General features: G+C 41.6%; 1 protein-coding gene across 1 annotated transcript in view; it reads left to right on the top strand.

Annotated features, from left to right (window-relative positions):
* TBC1D8B (TBC1 domain family member 8B) overlaps nt 1-21,053 on the top strand; it is a gene marked incomplete in the record, with an annotated part of 1,684,663 nt that overhangs the window by 250,277 nt on the left and 1,413,333 nt on the right. The window contains 1 exon segment of the mRNA XM_044057627.1: nt 9,566-9,676. Within this exon segment, the coding sequence (XP_043913562.1) occupies nt 9,566-9,676 (111 nt within the window).

Genomic DNA, 21,053 nt, shown 5'->3' on the forward strand with positions numbered 1-21,053 from the left:
GCTTCTAGTGAAAGATGTAATGGAGGGGACTTCCCGCCCAGAGGGACAGCCGACCTTGAAGAAGGTAGCCAGGAAGCCTAGACTGGAATCTTCTGCTGTTCAGTGTCTGCCGCACATATCTCCCAAGGTGAGTGAATGGCTGCAGGTTTGTCTGGCTTTATCATTGGATTGCTCTGCAATAACCGGGTTGGAGGCTGACTGGCATTTGACTTTAAGCATATCTGAGGAGATATTGCAAACATCTGTTGTGGACATTCGGGGGAACCACGGATGATTTCCAAGGTACCTCCGGTGTTCCGAGATATTAGTCAGAGGAGAAGTCCCTACTACTACTATTGAATACTGTCCTGGGTCTGAGCCTTCTAAGTTTTACAAGGCGACATCCCACTGAAGGAAAAAAGCAAAAGATTAAACATCTTACTCCTCTTAAGGATCCACAGATTGAATGACAGGCCTTCACTCAGGGTTTTAGTGCTTTGATGTTGTTGAAACCTCCTCAGGGCACATCTGTCCCTGCTCCCTCGTGGTCCCTCTACCCTTCTTAAAAGACCTAGGGAACTGGATTCTTCTGAGGAGGAGCTGGATTCAGATGAGGAATCCCTTTGGACTGTTGCTCTGAGGAAGAGGAATCTTAACGGTCCTGATGCAGCCTTTGAAGACATTCTTTTGAGGATACAATCTTCAGGAAGGTGGAGTTAGTGTGATTGTGCTGAGGTTTCTGAGGTTCATAAAAGATGATATGAGTTGTTGCAGATGGATTCTCTTAAACCTTCTGCTGTGCCTCCTGTTTTGGCTGCCGTGGTGGATCCATTTTCTAATGTTTCTAAGCCTTCTGACTCCCAATGCCCTGCTCCTAAGAAACTCAATAGGGTCTGTAGGGTGCCTGAGGACTGCACATTTTTGTGTGTGTCCTTCTGCTGACCCCTCAGTGGTATCTATAGCTTCTGACAAGCCGTCTCAGTTACTTCCTTCTCCCAAGTTACTGCCCTCTGATAAAGATAGCAGGATCATGGAAAGGCTGGGCAAGAAGCTTTATAACTCTGCTACCTTGGCTTTTAGGACTGTTCATTGTCAAATCCATATGTCCAGGTATTTTTTGGTCCTCCTATCACAGGCCTGTCAGGTTATTTCTGACCTTCCAGACTCAGAGGGTAAATCTTCTGCCCTTTCCCTGTTAGGGACTGCATCCCATGTGGCTCATCGTTCCATCAAATGTAGTTATGATGAAGCAGATACCCCTTCTAGGCCTGTTGCTTTCGGATCAGTGATGAAATATTACTGACTTTGGTTTCAGCCCTTGCCTGATGATATGAACTTTAAGCTGATGCATGCCCCTCTTGATAATAAACACTTGATTGCTGAAGCTGCTGCTGCTATGTTTTGTCCCTTCAGGATAAAGGCAAGGCTTTACAGGAGCTTAAGCATGTGTTTGTTTCTGCTGTGCCTAAATTTCAGAGAAAGTACCCCAATAAGCCAGCCTTTTTTCGCAGGCAGTCTTGCCGTTGTCCTAAGGGTAAGAAGGATGGGAAGAGGGCTCTTTCTGCTAAGGCTGCTCAAACTTCTTGGCCTCAGAAGTCTCCTTATCCAGATACATCAGGTGCTGTCTAACTGTCCTGTCCTGTTCTTCCCAGACACTTTCCTCTTTTTTTTTCACCTTTCTCTCACTCTTCCCGTTTGGCTACAGATTACTCAGCATTCCTAGTATTCTGTCCATTATTCACCAGGGATATTTCATAGTTTGGAAATCCCTTTCCCCCTTTTTATGGGTATTTCTCAGTCCATCAGGAAAAAGTCTCCTTTCCAGAGGTGCTTCGAGATCTTTTGACTCTGGTTACTATTCAGGAGGTACCCGTGTCCCAAAGGGGGAGAGGTTTTTACTCCAGTATGTTTCTAGTACCCAGAAAAGAAGGTACTTGGAAACCAATTCTAGACCTCTCTCATCTAAACGTTCATCTGAAAATGCCCTCCTTTTAAATGTTATCCCTTCAAACTTTCTTTCCTCCTCTTCCTTAGGCTTAATGGTGTCCCTGGATCTCAAGGATGCATATATCGATCCATCCCCTTTTCAGAAAGTTTTTGTTTCTCTGCTTCCTGGCATTTTCAGTTCTCTGCTTTGCCCTTTCTTCTGCCCCAAGAGTATTCACCAAATGCCTCGCTCCTGTGATTGCTTTTTGCAGGATTCATGGGATCCAAGTATTTCCTTACTTGAATTACCTTTTTTTAGGCATCCTTTCTCAGATTCTGTTGCAAAATCTTCATTTTGCCACCTCCTTTCTACAAAGCTCGGGATTCACAATATATTTCAAGAAGTCTTTGCTGACTCCTCAAGACCATGTTTTTCTGGGATGCAGGATTCCGACTGTGCCTCTGCTGGCATCCCTACCTCATTCCAAGTCCTTAACACTTGTATCCTTTCAAACTCTTCTTCCTGTGGCCTCTATAACAGCCAGGGAATTTGAGGGCTCTAGGTTTATGGCATCCACCGTCCACATGCTCCCTCTGGCCAAACTCCACATGAGAAAGTTTCATTGGTTTCTGAAGTCAGTTTGGCTTCAGCGTGTGCATCCTCTAGAATTTGTAGTTGTTCTTCCCTGTCTCAAGAAGGAACTTCATTGGTGGAACCAGCGGTTGTCTCTAAACCTCGGGGTTCCCTTTCATTCCTCTCTTCCTTCTGTGAAGCTGTTTACAGATGCTTCAGATGTGGGATGGAGAGCAACTTTTGGCTTCCTAAAAGTTCACGGGGTGTGGTTGCTCCATCCGCAGAGAGTATGCATCAGTGTCAGAGATGAGAGCGCTCTCCAGGCTTTTCATCCTCTCTCTCTTCCTTGGGACCTCTCAAGGGATTTACGACAGTACCCCAGTGATGTGATATGTAAGCAAATGTGTGGGGGGGGGGGGGGGGCAAGATATATCATCTTTGCTGGTTGGCACTCCTAGTGTGGGATCTTGCTATCCAGTTCAAGTGACTTTTCAGGCAGTTTACATTCCCTCTGTTCAAAACCATTGTGGCAGACACTGTGAGCAGGTCCTTAACTCAATCCCATGAATGGATGCTTCACATGGATGTGTGTTTAGATATTGTCCACCAGTGGGGTACTCCTCAGATGCATCTTTTTGCCTCCCCTCTGAACAGACAACTTCCTGTCTCTTGTGCCAGAGTCGTAGGTCCACTGGTTTGGAAGGTGGACACCCTATCTTTTTCTTGGAAGGGGATGTTTCTTTACACTTTCCCTACCCTTCCCCTATTTCCAAAAGTCCTGCTCAAAATTCAACAGGAAGCTCCTAAAATATTGCTGGTGACTCCCTTTTGGCCAAGGCAACATTGGTGGTTCCTCCTGCATTTATCCAAGGGCAGTCATCACAGGATACCTCATAGGGTGGACCTACTCGCACAGGACAAGGGATCTCTTATCTCTTATTCATCCCCATCTGTCCACTCTTCACTGTGACACTGTGGGTTACAGGATTTTGATTCAACATAGACCGCCTTTTTTCTGAGGACATGCTTAGGGTCCTGCAGGAGGCCAAGAAAACCCAATACTAGGAAATTGTACTTATCCAAATGGAAGAGGTTATCTGTTTGGTGTCTTTCTCATAACCTGGGTCCACTTTCTGTGGATGTTCCTTTGGTTATATCTTGTCTGTGTGAACTGCTTAATGCTGGTTTGACCTATTTTTCTGTTAAGGTCCACTTATCAGTTAACTCTGCTTGTCTGCCTTTATCTCCTCCTTTAGCTTCTAGATTTGAAGATAAACAGTTTCTTAATGGCGTCCTTCATATTAGGCTTACCAGGAAGCCTGTTCCTCCCTCCTCCCTGGGATCTTAATTTTGTTTTGGAAAAAGTGACTGGCTCTTTTTTTGAGCCTACAGCTTCAACAGCTTCCTTGCAACATTGCTCTTGGAAGACTAATTTTGTTAGTGCTTACTTCTGCCAAGTGGGTGTCAGAGCTTCAAGCGCTTCTGTCTCGTTGTCCTCTTGTGTCCTTGTGTACTAATCCTTTTATGTCCAACATGGTGAATGAGTTGTCCCCTAATCTATTCATTTGCCCACTATTTTCCCTGCTCTGTAATCTGCCAATGAGAAAGTGCTGCACATGTTGGATGTGCATAGACAACTCTCTGATTTTATTTGGAAAAGACTAGTAGGAAATCTGATCAACTCAGTTTCCTTGCATCCTAGGTTCTTAGGACTAGCTGTATCCAAGCAAACTGTTTCTCATTGGATCTCAAAAGCTATTTATTTTTGAAATTCCTTTCATGGCAAGAGTTTTTTATACTGTTACAGCTCATTCTACTAGAGCTGTGGCTTCTTCTGGTGCTTCCTCCCAAGTTTCTTCCTGAGCTTTGGTACTCTCTGTAATGTAATGAATTACTGCAACAGTGAAATTGAAAGACATAGTACAGTTGTGTAAAATCTTACCATAACAGTAGATGTCCTTCTCATCACTGTTGCAGTATTCACTCCCTCCCACCTCCCCCTGGTTCTTTGGTCTTCTGGATGTACTGGGTGCCTTTTTTTTTTCCCTTGGATGGGTGTTCCTTCTGGGGCTCTCAGTACTGAGGATGGTATGTCCGGATGTCAACTTTATACCCTATGCTATGCGAGGAACATACATGTGACATATGGCATACCTTAAAGCAACCTAAGGATTTTGGTATACTGGCCAGATGCCAGGCTGCCCTTGGCAGGAGAGTCCCCAATGTAATAAATACTGCAGTAGTGAAGAGAGGGAAAGCTACCATTATGGCAAGATTTTACACAATTCTATTTTGTAATGAGGAGGGGATAATTCTGATATGAAAATGTCATATCAGCATATAAAATAAATGGTAGGGTTAGACAGGCCATGGGTAAGATTGCTTATGAAGATGGAGAGGACAAGAGAAAAGGTGCATGTAGGAGCCTTGAGGGCTGCTTTTATGTAACTGGGCATCTGACAATAAGGAAAATCCTATTGTAGCTCCAAAAAAATGGGGGGGGGGGGGTCTTGAAACCAGGAAGAAGTGTCCGGACTAAAACCTGTGTGTGATGGGGTTTAATAGAATTGAGTGGTTAGCAAAGTCGAATGCGTATTGTGCTTGTTAGATTACCTTTATCCATGTTGGTTAATATTTGATTTGTTAATGAGCAGAGAGCAGTCATTGTGCTCTGATCAGTCCAAAAAAAAAGTTTTTTTTTTTTTTTTGAAAGACGATTGTATTGCATGAGTAGCTTGACTTATTTGGAGAGTTGTATGAAACTTGAATTTTCAACCATCTTCCCTAGAATGGGAGTTAATGAGATGAGGTGGAAGTCTAAAGATATAGGTGCAATTAGAGCTGTTTTGCATATGTATGTCATGGTCTTGCTTATTTAGATGTTAAGTTATTAAAATGACAGGATGTAGCATAGACACCCCCCCCCCCAACAACTGTTAGCAGACTGAACAGCAGGGTAGACATGGCTATCTATCCTTCCCTTTGCTCACTTTTATCAATGAGAAGTAGAAAATATTTAGTCTTATTAGTTTCTTTTCATCCGTTTTTCTGAGTAACTGAAGGCAAGCTTAATGACTAATAGAGAAGCGCAGTGAAACTGTGGTCAGTAGCAGTATATGAATTAATTTGGCTTGAGTGAGATTTCTCTATGGCAAAATCACAAAAGCAGCAATTCTAAAGTACACATCATGTTGGTCTGCAGGCAGAAAACATGAATGAGAAGGTGTCTCTAACTGCTGATGTTTGAAGTCAAAGGTTGTCTACATCTCCACACAGGCAAATCATGATCAACGACATTAACCGCCAAGCTCATTTGGCTGCAAGCACACTGATGCAGACGGCTAGAAGAATAGTGGTGGCATGTGTTTGACATTTATTGCAGAAAGCATCATAGCAAACCTTCAAAATGGATGGAAAAAGGCAATTACAGCTCCCATACCGAAAATCGTAAAACCTGCCAAGCCAGCTGTCTGTACACTCAGCTCTGTATTACCACACCTTGGTAAGCTGCTAGGGAAAGCTGTATACAACCAGCTTGCACCTAGAAGTGCAACATAGTCTCTCTTACACAAGCACAGCTTCATAAAACATGGACATTCACACCGCCCCCCTGCTCATCTTAACAAACATGCCACACAGTAACGTCAACTGAGGAATCGCAGTACCTTTGGTGGACTTCACCAGAGCATTTGCCTTGGTCAGTCATGACTATTGCACCATTTCCTTGTCTCAAACAGTTTTGGATTCCCCACTTCACTCTGTTTCACTAGCTACATAGCTAAACAAACCTTTTCAGTGAAATATAATAGTACCCCACTGTTCAACCCGGGCAGTTAGAGCTGGAGATAAATAATCCATATTTGTGGCTTTTTTTTTGTCATCCCCCTGTCTGCTGAACTTAAAACTGTTGATAATCATCCTGTATGCAGAAGATGATCTTATTCTGTTCCTCAGACACAGAACAGTACTGCATAACGTCCAACTCGTTCTGAAAAAAACACCAGTCATGGTTAGACTATAAGAAATTAACCATGAAGTCCAAGAAGACTAAACCCGTGTATTTTGGCATGTCTCAGAAATGTTGCCAACTACCACCTGTTACCACATTACTTTCATAACACCCAGCCCGTTGAACATGTCAGGACATTCAGATATCTAGGATTAATTCTTGACCCCAACCTAAACTTGTCCGTACATGGTAATAATCTAAAAGCTAAGCAAACTCCACACTTTTTGGTTGCCACCAAATCATACAGTTCACATCATAGGTAAGGAATGCCATAGGCAAAAATGTCCAGCAAACAACTAGAATATGCCACACTATTACTGTCCTACTTCACCTCTAAAAATCTCAGACCTACAAACCACCTTTAAAATAAGTAGATTCATGCTACTATTCTCATGAAATGAGCATCAATACAACAACCTGCAGTGAGCAAAATGGCTTTCTGTAAGAGAGTAAGCCGACGTTGTACTGTTCTAACTTATCTGCAAAGTTCTCAACAATGAAGCACCCACCCCACTTAGGCATAGACTACTCATTAAAGATTCCCCATGTCCTCTTTGCTTGCAAAAGATCAACACTCAGTTTCTTGATAGACCCAAAAGTACTCTGTCCTCCACAGAACATGCTTTCTTATTTCTGCCACCTAAACTATGGGATTCGTTACCCGCTCCCCCGACCTCTGCAGCATAATGCCATACACAACATTCCAAAATGAACTCTGTGAAAGCGAGAGCTGCATGCACAAATGCTTCACTTCCTTAGTAGTAAACCTAAGCTGATGAATCCCCCACTCCACTGAATGTACCCGTGCATCATATGAAAATTAAACTCGAGTCCTGTACTTGATCCATAGTCCCATCCCATTATTAATTCTGCACTTCACCCTTTCCTTTGGTCACCCTCATACCCTTTATATTAACCCAGCTAATCTGCAGTATCCACGATCACACTCATCAATGCCAACCACGGTCAGCCCCACACTAACATTCCATACTTTCTAACAAATCACTCTCTGCGTAATCTTCTCTTGATTTTTGGCACATAAAAGTTTTTTTCTGCAGTACATTTTACAGTACTAATCCTTGTATATGGAAATGTTTTTAATTCTGTGAGTTATGTACTTTGTATTTTAATTCTGTACAAGTGTTAGACTAGTCTTGTCTCTTAAGTGCTGTACTTATTTTCTCTTCTGCATTGTAGCTACTGGACTGTGGCTGAAATGGGTCCACTTTGGATCAATCCTACTACTCCAGTCAACAAACCTAAGTAAAAGAATAAATAAACACAACAGATTGTTTTTAGCTGCAACTACAGAAAGTTCTTGTATATAACTATGCCAAAAGAGCATTTTGATTGCTAATTTTATTAAGTTGTACAATGCAGTCAGTAGGTTCCTTCCATAAAACTTTTTTCCCTTTGAATGAACTCCACACTTCATATTTGGTACCTTTTTAGTTTTAAAATTTGATTGTAAAAGCGTTGACAGTACAGAAATTCATCTTTACTGCAAGATCCCCAGCACTTTGACAAAATGATAGCTTAGATAAGAACAGCAGCTTAGAACATATTTCTGCTCTTTCAAAAGTGTAAAGACTTCCACTTCAGAGTGTAATATTTGTATTTGAAAGTGAAAATAATAAAGTTGAAAACACACAGAAAAAAGACAAACAATATTATGATCCATAACCTGGTAAGACTGCAAAAGAGAAATGTTTAGTTCACAATTAGGAACAAAAACAAGACAGACAGGAAATGGTACTTGCGTATTACTGCAACCACTTTCCTAACCCGGTATAATTCATGCAGTGACCGCAAAACAAATTTATGTTAAAGGCAGAAGGGTTGTGTAAGGTCATTATTACTCTTGTATCGCCTTGCTTCTGAAACAAAAAAAAAAGGAATAGAGGCAAAAATCTTCTTCCTTGTTAGCGTCCTTTAGCAGCATGGCTTATTGAGAAAAAGTATATGGCTGCTTTTACAGGTGTGTCGTTAGTGGTGCGGCATTTGGAGCCGTACTTAATCGTGATAAGGTAAAGTACAGGTGTTGCTGGCTTACTTTGTCAAACAAGTTGCACTCATTTCCCTCAACACCACCCTGTTTCTCCCTTTTTTTTCTCTTTTGTGACTGCTGGCTCGCTTCCGTGACTACTGAAGAGGAAGTAAAGGTAACCCAAGGCTTGTTCGCGCCAGCTAAATTGACACTTGTCCTAACAGGTACAGAACCAGGTTCAAATAATTTTATGGCTTGTTTTGCATTACTACAACCCCGCCATTTCACTGATCAAGGGAAAAAAATAAAAGTTAATCTATTTCGCATTTTTTTACCATGAATGTGCAACTAGACAGTAATCCATTTTTCAGAAAGACTCGTGGAGAAAAGCTCCACAATGAGATTAAATGAGATTAATGTTAGTTGGTGATTCCGGCTTTTTCTTTTTTAATTTTTTTTTTCTGTCTTAAGTTTTACTGTTATCCAGTGAGGTTGTACTTCATGGCTATATCGAGTTTTTCACAGAAGGGGGGGTTTCTTTTCTGATTACAAAATTAGTTAAGTGACTTGTTTGGGAATGTAGTTGCGATAATACGCAAGTACCCAGGAAATTAGTAGTCTGTTCAAAGTAACATTGCTCGTTGAGTGGGATTGCATATGACATCAACAAAATCGGTGGCAATCTGGCTATTAGTAATTTGTGCAGAGGTTCGTATTCTTGGATTTTTTCTGTAACCGTGCTTCATTGTTGACTTTGTGTCATAGCAGATGAGGTTGGAATGTGACAGTTTTTATGAATCATACCATGATTTATTTAACTGTACTCTGCTACTTTTGCTGCATTGAGTTCCACAAGAAGTAAATCAGTACAAAGTGTGGTTATGGTACCCGGATGCTATAGACTTAGAGAGAGGCTTTTGCACAAACTTACTTTGGTAAAAAAACATCCATTTCAGCAGAACTTTGTGCATATTTGTAGATGTTTTGTTATCCTACAGTTTTACTAAAATGTGTCAGCTTTGCATGTATAGCTAGAGAAGTTACTGTGTAGCAGTTTCTCAGTGTGTTTTACTCTTACCTAATTAAATAGGTCTACTTGTTGGAACCCTTGATGCAGTGCTGGACTCAACTTCCAAAGTGGCACCATTCCGTATTTTGCACCAGACTCCTGAATCTCAGATGTATTGGTCAATTGCATGTGGTAAGTTAACAATGAAATTTGTTCCTTCACTGTTAAGCCATGAAACATTGCTTAATTCATTTTGCCATTTCTGATCAGGTTAGCTGTGATGTTTTGGGGAGTGTTTCTAGTATTGGCTGCATACTCTGATCTCCAATGCTTACCAAGGAGCCATTCAAAATATTACAGCACGTCTACTCCATAATGGGAATATGGCAATCATGCCTTAATATTGCTTTTCCTGCCTTCTGCAAAAGACAGAAATATCTTGAAGAGGCTCATTGGGCTGCTGTTTGAACCAGTGAGGCGCCATTTCTATTGGTTCAAGCTGCCTCAGGTGACATGCTCGGACTGAAGCAGTGCGATACTAAAAGTGAGAGAAGTAATGGAGTGTGTTACACAAATATCACTGTGTACATTTGTTTTATATTCTTTTCACGACTAATCCTTAGTGTGCTAGTTATGTAGGATGCAGGAAGGTGCATATTTTGAGTATGTATATGCATAAGTATGGGGGGCATAGATGCTCAGAACTGTTCCTGATTTCACAGAATGCCTCTGATTTTGCTGACATTTTGGCCTGTTTCTTGCCAAGTCTGTGTTTTTGCAAAGCTGTAAGGATTGCAGTCACTATGTAATGACAGCCATTTGAGCTTCAGTCTTAATAGCCTTCAGAAAAAAGCATGCTAATGTAAAGCCTGTTGTAAGGACAATGTAATTCCTTCATTTTCGATCTTTGTGACTCATTATTTTTTTGCTTTCTGCTTTGTTTTTGGGCTAAGAGGTTGAAGGGCATATGGAGGCAGAGGTCGGTTGCAGTAGACTGCATGAAGTATTCTGACAGCAGTGAATTAAGAAAATACATTCCTGCTTGGCATTTAATTAATCTATTTATTTATTTGTTTGATCACAATTATACAAGAAGCTATAATTCATGGTGGTCACATTTGTGTTTATATGTAACATATGTATGTGTGTGGGGTGCATAGATACACTGAACTTGTCACTAAGTTCACAGAATGTCTTGTTTTGCCTTATTTTGTTTCGCATTTGTTTTATTCTGACAAATTATTGAGGAATACAGTCACCAAACAGTGGCAGATTTGAGTTGGTAGTTTTTGGAAAAAGCATGCAAAGCATTTTATTTTGGCAATTTTAAAATATGTATCCGTTTAATCCTTTGTCCCTTATTTTTTAGATTTCACTTTGATTCTTGAGCTGAGGATGAAAGGTGCATGGAGGCATTGCATTCACTTGAGCACTGTATTCTGACAGTAGTGAGCTGAGAAGATACATTCCTTTGTGGTAGTTATTTAGACCTCCATGACTTCTGGGGACCTAGTGTTCCCCAGCTAAATTTAGTTGCTTCAACACACTTATTAACATTTATCGCAATGGTTTTATAGTCCAGCAGGGTGCTTTTAAAATGACAAAAAAAAGTAAGACTAAGTGTTAATTTCTCTCTCTCTTTTTTTTTTAAATCTGGATGGTGTGGGGCTACGATGGGAGGAACAATTGAGGTGCACTGGGAAGGTGGTAGAGTGACCAGTGTGTGCAGTAGGAGGCCATAGAGTCCTTTGTCTAAGGCTTCTCTCTTCCTAAGGTTGTCCTTGTTGATTGCGGACATCTGATTTATACCTAGTCCACAAAGTTGCTGTAAGTGGATACTGAGGCAGTTTCTTGCTGTAAATGATTGGCACTGTCTTTGTGTTTGATTTCAGGTGCTAGTCATTGACCTGCCATACTAGAGCACCATACCATTCCAGTTAGCCCCACTCATTTGCTTCCTGCAACCCCGCCGCGCTTTGAAGTCACCAGCCACCACTAACAAGGAAGTTAATGTTGTCAAGATGAATGATAAAGTAGTCAGACCACTGTTGACCAGTGTGGCTTTGCTATTTTAAAACAGCAGTGTCATCACTCATTTGCTTGCGTTGTTGAATGGGTTTGATGTTATTTGGCCATTTTCAGCCATGAATTGAGCCCAACAAACAGGTAACATGATTTGTTGTACTGGATATAGATATATATATATATATATATATATATATATATATATATATATATATATATATATATATGGTTAATGTTTTTAAGAGATTTGCATTCATCACAGTGTAGAGAAACATGTACTCTGATGCAGTGATAATTTGTAGTATACACTTCTTTTGATTGGTAAGGTAAGCAGTCAAACCAAAAATAATTCTTTGGATCTGTAACATAGAGGAATGAAGCTTTGACTGTGACCTAAGATATGTTAGCAGCTTTGTAGCTGGAGGACACGGTTGAAGAGAATCATTAAAATCCTTGGGGTGGTCCAGTGTGCTGCGGTACTGGTACCTTCTGAAGGGAAATTTGTATGGTATGCAGCAGATAAGTTGGAACTTGTATTTGGCAGACCCTTGCATCTCCAAGCACACATACCATTCTTTGATGGGAAAGGGTTAAGCTTAAAATTAGAAAAAAAATGTAGTGGCTGTATGGATGACAGCCTCTCAGTAAATTCAAAGGGGAATGAATATGTCGAGTTTGATTAATTTCTGTGAGATTTTTCATTGGATAGCTTTATATGGTATTCATTATCAGTGTTGACTTGTTAATCAGGTTAGGTGTATTGGTCCTTGCACTCTTTTCAGCTATGGCACTGGCCAGAGAAGCAAATAATAAATTTTACAAACAAGTACATAAAATAGTCTATTTGAATACAAACAGAATTTTGAAGTAGATTCTCCAGTTGGCTAGCATACAGTAAATGATGTCCAAATCATAGAAAACTCCAACATTTTGCACTTAATCAGTATTTTACAAGTTGCACCTGCTAAGCTTAAGCACTTAACTATAACACAATAAACAAGTGGAATAATTCTTATGTCAAATGCCTGTTCTCCATTGCAAGTGAAACTTTAATAGGCTGCTTCATCAAATGAATGTTTGCAGCAGATGAGTTCTGAAAGTTAACTGTGTGGTGATGACTGTAAGCAAATAAGTGGGGAGTGAATTCCTAATAGTAAGAGCTAATTTTAAAAAGGTTCCGTCAGCAGGGTTTTCAATAAGAGTTAAGTTTCACTAAAATGCTTATGAATCTTAGGATTGTAAGGAATAATATAGTGAGTAATTTTTGACCATGTAATTATGAAGGACATTGTGTAGGACATCTAAGAGTAGAGTGAAAATCATAGGGTGCCACTTTTACTTAATGGCATTAAGTCTGTAAGGGATGCACACTGGTTAGGTGGGATTTACCTGCAGGAGACTGGGGAAGCGCATCCCATGCTTCAGGAAGGTGGGTCAGGGCTGCATGAAGGGTAGCACCTCTTGTGGAAGTGAGAGGAAATCCTCAAGTGTGTGCATGGATGTTAGGGTTTATAAGGGGAGGGATCATGGACCACCACTGATAACTGTCTGAATGATGACCTGTTCCGCTTGACTCACCTTGGTGATGAGGAATAAATAGGCTGATTAGTCAGGAGGGGGCTGATGATTGACTGGCACTGGGGCAAATGCATAAAAGTGGGTATTATACAATTGAAAAAAAAAAAAAAACTTTTCGCCTGTAAGATGTATTCTGCTTTAAGTATTGGTAGACTTTTGGCAACAGATGTGCTTGTTTAATTTGCTAAGAATGTCGTCAGTTTATAGTGCAGTTGTTATGTTAGACCTTTTTTTTTCTATTATGGAGAATGAAGTTTGAAATTAAATCTTGGCATTTATAATGGCATCACCTCCCCTGTTTGTTTTACCATTTTGTACATGCGGTTGGGATGTCACATCAACAGTGACAGTCACCTAAAGTCACTGTTAACACTGCTGGGATATATTTATATGAAGATGTGTAATCTGTTATTGTCTGTAAAGCATCATTTGTATTTTAAAAAAAGATGTTCTAGTTCCGTTAATTTCCTGAAGCATAGTTTATTAGGAATTAGCCATTGTCAATAAATTAAAAATATTAAGTCGCAGTTAACTTTGAATATTTGTGGAATAGGGTCTGGCACTGAGTAGTAGCAAATAGTCTGCACCCAGGATTGTTAGTAATTTGGGTATGCCTTTAGAAAAGCTGTTGTATATTTTGAGAAAAACAGTTGACCAAGGACTGAACTTTGAGTTATTTAGTGTAAGATGTTGCTTAGATTAAGGTACATTATTCCTCTTTTTTGATTGAGATTATAAATCGAGTGGTGTTCGAAAGACATGCGTAAATGGGTGTGCCTTCGTTGAAGGTTGGGCATCGAGCTGGCACCTCGGCACCATAAAAATCGACTGCCAATCATTAGCTGACCGGAGTTCCGCTGTGGCGACCCCTAACTGGGAAAAGCCGAAAGAAATCATAAAGATGCAGTTTATTTGTAATCTGTTTAGTGGGCCTTCTGTAAACCCCATGTGGGAGTTTCTCAAGAAAGATGGGAGCGATTTCTGGTAACAAAAAAACATTTAAAAGGCCTTTTTCTATGTCAGTATACAGGAAGCTCACTGTAGTGTAAAAGAGCCATTAGGAAGCTGTTGTGTTTTAAGATTGTTGAAAAGGAGTGATGTTACTAGATGTTCATCATGTTTCACTGTTGCAGTCATCACTGTAGGGTTCTTCCTGCCGGCAGGCAGCCCTTGGTCGGCCAGAATCCCAAAGTCTGGGTCCGGCGTCGGTTGTGTACTCACCCTCCCTGATGTCAGAGCGGCAGGGGTACAAAGCTCACAGCCGACGCCATGTTCTCCAGTCTTTCTTGCCGCGCGGTGGAAGCAGTTCGCAAGTGCCGGTCAGCTGACTCCTGTTATTTTTGGTGCTTCATACCGAAGACATTCTTCTTTTCAAAGCTAAGTACCCTGTTGGGGAAACTTTTTTTTCTTGCTCCAGACCGATGTCAGAAAAAGTTAATAATTGTATTTCATGTGGGAAGCAAATACCTCATAAGGATTTTCACTCTTACTGTATTCCTTGTCTAGGCCCTGACCACAACGTAGCTAGTTGTCGGTTTTGTGCTAGATTTAATCAACGTACTATTAAACGGAGATACGATTTTGCATTTCATTACTTTGGGAGGCGATTTAATTATAACATGTCGGACATGCTTACGACTACTGGAGTTCATAAAAGGCACAAGGATAAGGATAGGCCTCCGTGGTTCAAATCAGACGACAGTTTACAATCAGAGCCAGCTGCTGGTTCGGCCGTCGTCAGTGAGGCGCTTTCGCAGCCCCTGTCGTCAGCCATTACAGAACCGCTTGCCAAAACGGACTCCCACGAGGAGCCAACTAGGCCTTCGAATACTCCAGGTGCAGGACCTTATGATAATGCTCCCTCGGATGGGTCCGGAGCCGCTGTGCAGGTACTGGCTTCCGAGGGGATTTTCAGGCCTACGAAGCTTCAGGCAAAGACAAAGGCAAAGACTCCTAAAACAAAGACTCAAGCCCAGGCCTCCTCTGATCTGGGACCTAAATCTCAAAAACAAATGCTTAAAATGACGGAGGACTTGCTAACTATGATTAGGGGTTCACATCCCCCTCCTGACAAAAGGCCAAGACAAGAATTGGATTATGAATCCTCTGATCAGGCTTCTATCTCTTCAGTGTCTTACTCTGAAGAGGATTATACTTTCCCTCTTATGAGGATTCTGATGCTGAGGTATCCATTCCTTCAGCTTCTCCTCCTGAGGATTATTCTTTTGGGGAAACTTTACATGGCATGAGGGAACATTTTCACTGGGAAGGACAGCAGTACTCTGAATCTAAGAGAAGGCTTGGGGATTTCCTTCTTCCCCAACACAGAGACCCCTGGCTATTCCTCCTATTTTGGATATTGTGGATGATGTCTTTTCTGAGTCTAATTTAACTCCTGACTCCTTTCCTCCGGCCCCTGCTAAGCCTGATAGATATTACAGAGTCCCTGACTCCCACCAGTTTCTTTATAAAAATCCTACTGCTGATCCAGAAACCATTTCTCAGGGTCCTAAGGGTGTTAAAGCCGCCACTGCTAAGAACCCTATTCCGTCAGATAAGGATTCTAGAGCTTTGGAGAGATGGGGCAAAAAAGTGTACACTTCTGCTACTTTGAAAGCATGCACGTAGTCCAACTGGCTATAAAACGTGAGATGAAAACACTTGTTGCACCAAAAATATATATTCGCTGTATAAATCCAAGACCAAACGGAACGTTTTCATCTCACGTTTTATAGCCAGTTGGACTACGTGCATGCTTTGGGAGACTGTGTATTATTATTTCTTTAGCACGTTGTCCTTAGCCTTGGTTTACTTGCTGTTCAACTTTGGGATTGATACTTCTGCTACTTTATCTATTAGGGCTTTAAATTGTCAATTTCTTATGTTGAAATATCAGCAATACCTTTTGTCTGTTATGAAACAAAAACTGGGTACCATTTCTGCATGTGCAGACAATAAGGAATTACATGATTTGATACATGCTACTGAGCAGGTGGGAAAGCATACCTTACACTGTGGTTTTGATGCTTTGGAGGCCTCTTGTAGGGCGGCTGCCACTGTCATGGTCATTAGAAGGCATGCTTGGTTAAAGGAACAAAATTTGCCTGATCAAGTGAAAGCAAAGTTACTGGATGCTCCTATTCAACATAATGTTTTGTTTGGGTCTAAGGCTGAAGAGGTTATAAAGAAAATGGAGGATAAGGCAAAATCCATGCAAACGGTTAAGGATTTTTTACAAGTTCAGCCTCCTAGGTGTAGCAGAAATTGGCCAGCTAAAAATTGGTCCTTTCCCAGCTCGGACAGGCCTCAGAGGGGGTAGATATAGGCGCCCCAGAGGGAGGGCCCAAGCACAGACTTCTTATAGACCTAGACAGTGGAGTGCTTCCACCCCCAGGGGTGGAGAAGATAGATCTCAACCTTACAGGAAACAGGCTCAATAACTCCCCCTGCATGGCTCCAGGAACCTCTCCCCTGGAAGCTCCTCTGGGAGGAAAACGTACTCTTTTTTACCGAAATTGGACTTAAATAACCCAAGACAAGTGGGTTTTGGATGTAGTTTTAAGAGGTTACAAATTCTACTTTCACACCTTACCTAAACCAAACGGATGGCCAGACCTACCAAAAACTCAATGGGCAGAGGCATTAAAACAGGTGAAGTCCCTCATGGCTATGAGGGCCATAGAACTGGTTCCAAATTCAGAGACGGGACAAGGCTTTTATTCAAGACTCTTTCTAGTTCCCAGAAAGCAAAATACTTGGAGACCCATCCTAGATCTGTCAGTGTTGAATACTTTCCTTTAGATACCAAAGTTCAAGATGCTTACTCTGCAGCAGCTCCTGCCAAAGTTGAGCAAAAATGCATGGATGGTGACATTGGATTTAAAGGAGGCTTACCTACACATTCCTGTCAGACAGGAGTGCAGAAGATACCTCAGGTTCAAGGCATGCTCGAAACATTACCAATTCTCTGCGCTGCCCTTTGGCTTGTCTACTGCGCCCAGGGTCTTTACCAAGTGCCTGGCACCAGTAGTAGCTTACTGCAGACTCAAGGGAATTCAAATTTACCCTTATCTGGACGACTGCCTTATTCAAGCAGACAGCAAGGACATTTTACTCCGGCACCTGGAATTTGTTCAGAATCTACTCAAGTACCTGGGATTCACTGTGAACGTAAAAAAGTCATATTTGACACTCACTCAACAGATAATTTTCCTGGGTGCTCTTTAAAACACAACAACCCAGATGGCATTCCTGACATCAGAAAAACAACTACAGCTGGTTTCAACTTTCAAAAGCCTGGCGTTAATGTCTCAGCTAACTGCAAGGAAATTCCTGCAGGCTTTGGGTTACATGGCTTCCTGCATTCTGCTCATACCATATGCCAGACTGCATATGAGGAAGATACAATGGTACCTAAAAAGCGTATGGTCCCAGCATTGTCACAGTCTGGAAACAGTGATTACTGTCTTGCCTTGCCTGCAAAAGGAATTCCATTGGTGGGCCATGGCATGTCTTCAAAACAAAGGGAAAGCCTTCAGTCTACCTCCAGCCTAACAAGTGATAACCACGGACGCCTCGGATTATGTATGGGGAGCCCACTTGCAGGGGAAAGGCCTGCAAGGATTTTGGACAGAGGATCAGAAGCATCTACATATCAATTTAAAAGAGATGTTAGCTGTGCAGAATTCCCTCTTGGCTTTCAGGGATCTTTTACAGCCAGGGCAACTACTGATACGGGCAGACAACACCACAGTTATGTGGTACATAAACAAGCAAGGGGGTTCACACTCCTACCCCCTTTGCAGAATAGCCATGACTCTATGGAACACATCACTAGCTTACAAAGTGGACCTAGAAGCTCAATTCCTTCTAGGGAAACAAAACACTCTGGCAGACAGCCTGAGCAGGGACCTGTCAGACCCACACGAGTGGATGCTAGACACCCAAATATTCAAGATGATTACAGAAGCCTGGGGCTGCCCGGACATAGATCTATTTGCATCTCCCCACAACTGCCAGTTACAGACATTTTGCACAAGGATATATCACAAGCTAGCATGTAAAGTGGATGCTCTCTCATTTAGTTGGAGGAGCCTCTCTGGGTATGCCTTTCCACCACTACCTCTTCTACCAAGGGTGTTATTAAAAATAAAACGGGACAAACCAAAGCTGATCTTACTAGCCCCAAATTGGCCTCGACAATTTTGGTACTCAACACTGATAAATCCATCCCAGGAACCTCATTGGATTCTACCTCAGATTCCAAATCTTTTGTCTCAACATCAGGGCCAGGTCCTGCACTCTCGTATCAAAACTCGCATCCTGGCGTATTCAGGGTCTATGATTAATCCTACCCTTCCCAAACAGGTCATGGATGTTATCTTAGAAGCCAGAAGGCCTAGCACTAGGAAATCTTATGAAGGTAAATGGCCTAGCACTAGGAAATCTTATGAAGGTAAATGGAAGAGATTTTGCACCTGGATGCATGCTCGGGAATCAGATCCTCACATTCCAAATATTCCATTGATTCTACATTACCTAACAGATATGTTGCATAAGGGTTTATCTTTTTCCTCAATAGAAATACATGCCTCAGCTATCTCTGCACATTATAATACAGATCCTCCAATTTTTTCACATCCACTTCTGAAACAATATCTCAGAGGAGCAAAGAATTTAAGGCCCCCTAGGACACCACCCATTCCTGCCTGGGACCTCAATTATGTCCTGGAAAAACTTCCTCTGCCTCCTTTTGAGCCTGCTGCCACATCTGATATAAAGTATTTATCATAGAAGACAGCTATCCTACTGGCTTTAACTTCAGCCAGGAGAGTCTCAGAGTTACAAACGCTCATGGCTGTGGAACCTTACATTATTTTTCATCAAGACAGGGTTTCTTTGAGGACTAACCCTACTTTCATGCCTCAAGTGGTTTCTAAAGTGGCTTTAAACCAAACTATTCACCTGCCAACTTTTTTCCCTAATCCACAAAATAAGGGGGAGAGGATCTTGCATTCTTTGGACGTGCACAGGCAGCTTCGCTTGTACCTGGACAGAACCAAGGATATCAGGAAAACAGAACAACTGTTTACTTATGCAGCAAATTCCCAAGGCAAAGCTATTTCAAAACGGACCATTTCTAAATGGATTGCTCATGGAATCAGATTTTGTTACTCTCATCATGGAAAGCAAATCCCAGGAAAAATTAGGACTCGCTCTACCAGAGCTGCTGCTACTTCAGCTGCTTTTTTCAGGGGAGTACCTACCAAAGATATTTTGGAAGCTGCAACTTGGAGTTCAGTGCATACTTTCTCTAAGCACTATAATCTCCCTCTTTATTCTAAGTCTAGGGCAGGCTTTGCTTCTGCAGTCTTGCAAGGCCTTCTAGCCGCCCCTTCTACTCAATAACCACCACCCTTTATCTCAGCTTTGGGATTCAACCCTACAGTGATGACTGCAACAGTGAAACATGATGAACATAGTACAGTTGTGTACACTTACCATAAATGTAGATGTTAGAGTGTCTTCACTGTTGCAGTTTGGGTTACCCACCCTCCTGTCCCCTCTTATACTTTTATTGGTGTGGTTCCCTACTTCACCCCTCTTCTAAGGTGTATTTGCTACAGGGTATGGGGTTTGTTGTATGTTACATTTTTGTTTTACTTTTAGCCTTCACTTTTGGGCACCTGACATTTGGAGTAAGAAAAACTGGAGAACATGGCGTCGGCTGGGAGCTTTGTACCCCTGGCGCTCTGACGTCAGGGAGGGTGAGTACACAGCCGACGCCAGACCCAGACTTTGGGATTCTGGCCGACTGAGGGCTGCCTGCTGGCAGGAAGAACCCTACAGTGATGACTGCAACAGTGAAGACACTCTAACATCTACATTTATGGTAAGTGTACACAACTGTACTTTCTGAGGTACAGTAGAGACTCGATTATCCGAACGACGATTATCTGAATGCAGCTTTGCAAAGTTTTCATGTAGGAAAAATCATTAAGTCTAAATATGTAAATGTACGTATATGCTTGACTGTTTTTTGAGCTTGTACTGCAATAACATACTGTACCGTTTGTATTCGCAGTAAGTTTGTTTTATTTTTCTTGTTTAATGTTAATCAAAAACATTTTTAGAATTTTTTTTTATCTGGTTCAATTATTTGTTTGATTATCCAAACTACCCTAGGTCCCAATTAGTTTGGATAATCTACTCTGTACTGTACTTAGCTCTCTAGTTTAAATTTTTTTTCTACTGTTTTGGCTAGTGATTGCAGGTTTGATGGTTTGTAGTGCACAGGAAAATATGTACATTTGGGTTGGAGCAGAAGATGCCCTGTTTACATTCCATCTGGATGGAGCCAGAGGTGAGAGTCAAGTTGTACTTACAGGTCATGATTCCCAGTATGTCTGATTTAACTACTTTTAGAAAAGATGGAAATAACATGGACTGATTTGTTTGTCCTGGAAGAGTGTCTTAACTTCTTTGTGATGGTGCAGAAATGAAACTTGAGTAACATAGTAGTAGTTTTATGGCTGGTAACCTAGGTGACAGAACAGACTAATCAGTAGGTAGAAGCTTTCCAAGTTGCCAGCTCCTTCAGTTGTCCCACAATGCATCATTCCCTGCTGCCTTTTGGTTAGCGGTTGCCACAGTGGATCACCGGTCCGTTAATGATTGGCAGTGGATTTTTACTGTCGAGTTGCTAGCCTGGCACCAAACCTTCAGAGAAGGAACACCCACACACATGCACCTACCTGCATGTCTTTAATGCTCACTCAACCGAGGGGAGGACATGCAGACTCCACACAGAAGGCACACTCAGCCGAGAATCGAACCGGAGAACTTCTTGTCGTGAGACGCTGACACTGTTATATTCTTTCCCATTTCAAAGCTGTCAGTGCAAGAAGGTAACCACTTTGAACTGAGATTTGGATATTTTGATATTTTTGAGTTGGCTAATTTTCTT

This window comes from Protopterus annectens, chromosome 15.part0, assembly GCF_019279795.1.
Source record: "Protopterus annectens isolate FY-2018-M chromosome 15.part0, PAN1.0, whole genome shotgun sequence".
Lineage (NCBI taxonomy): Eukaryota > Metazoa > Chordata > Ceratodontiformes > Protopteridae > Protopterus > Protopterus annectens.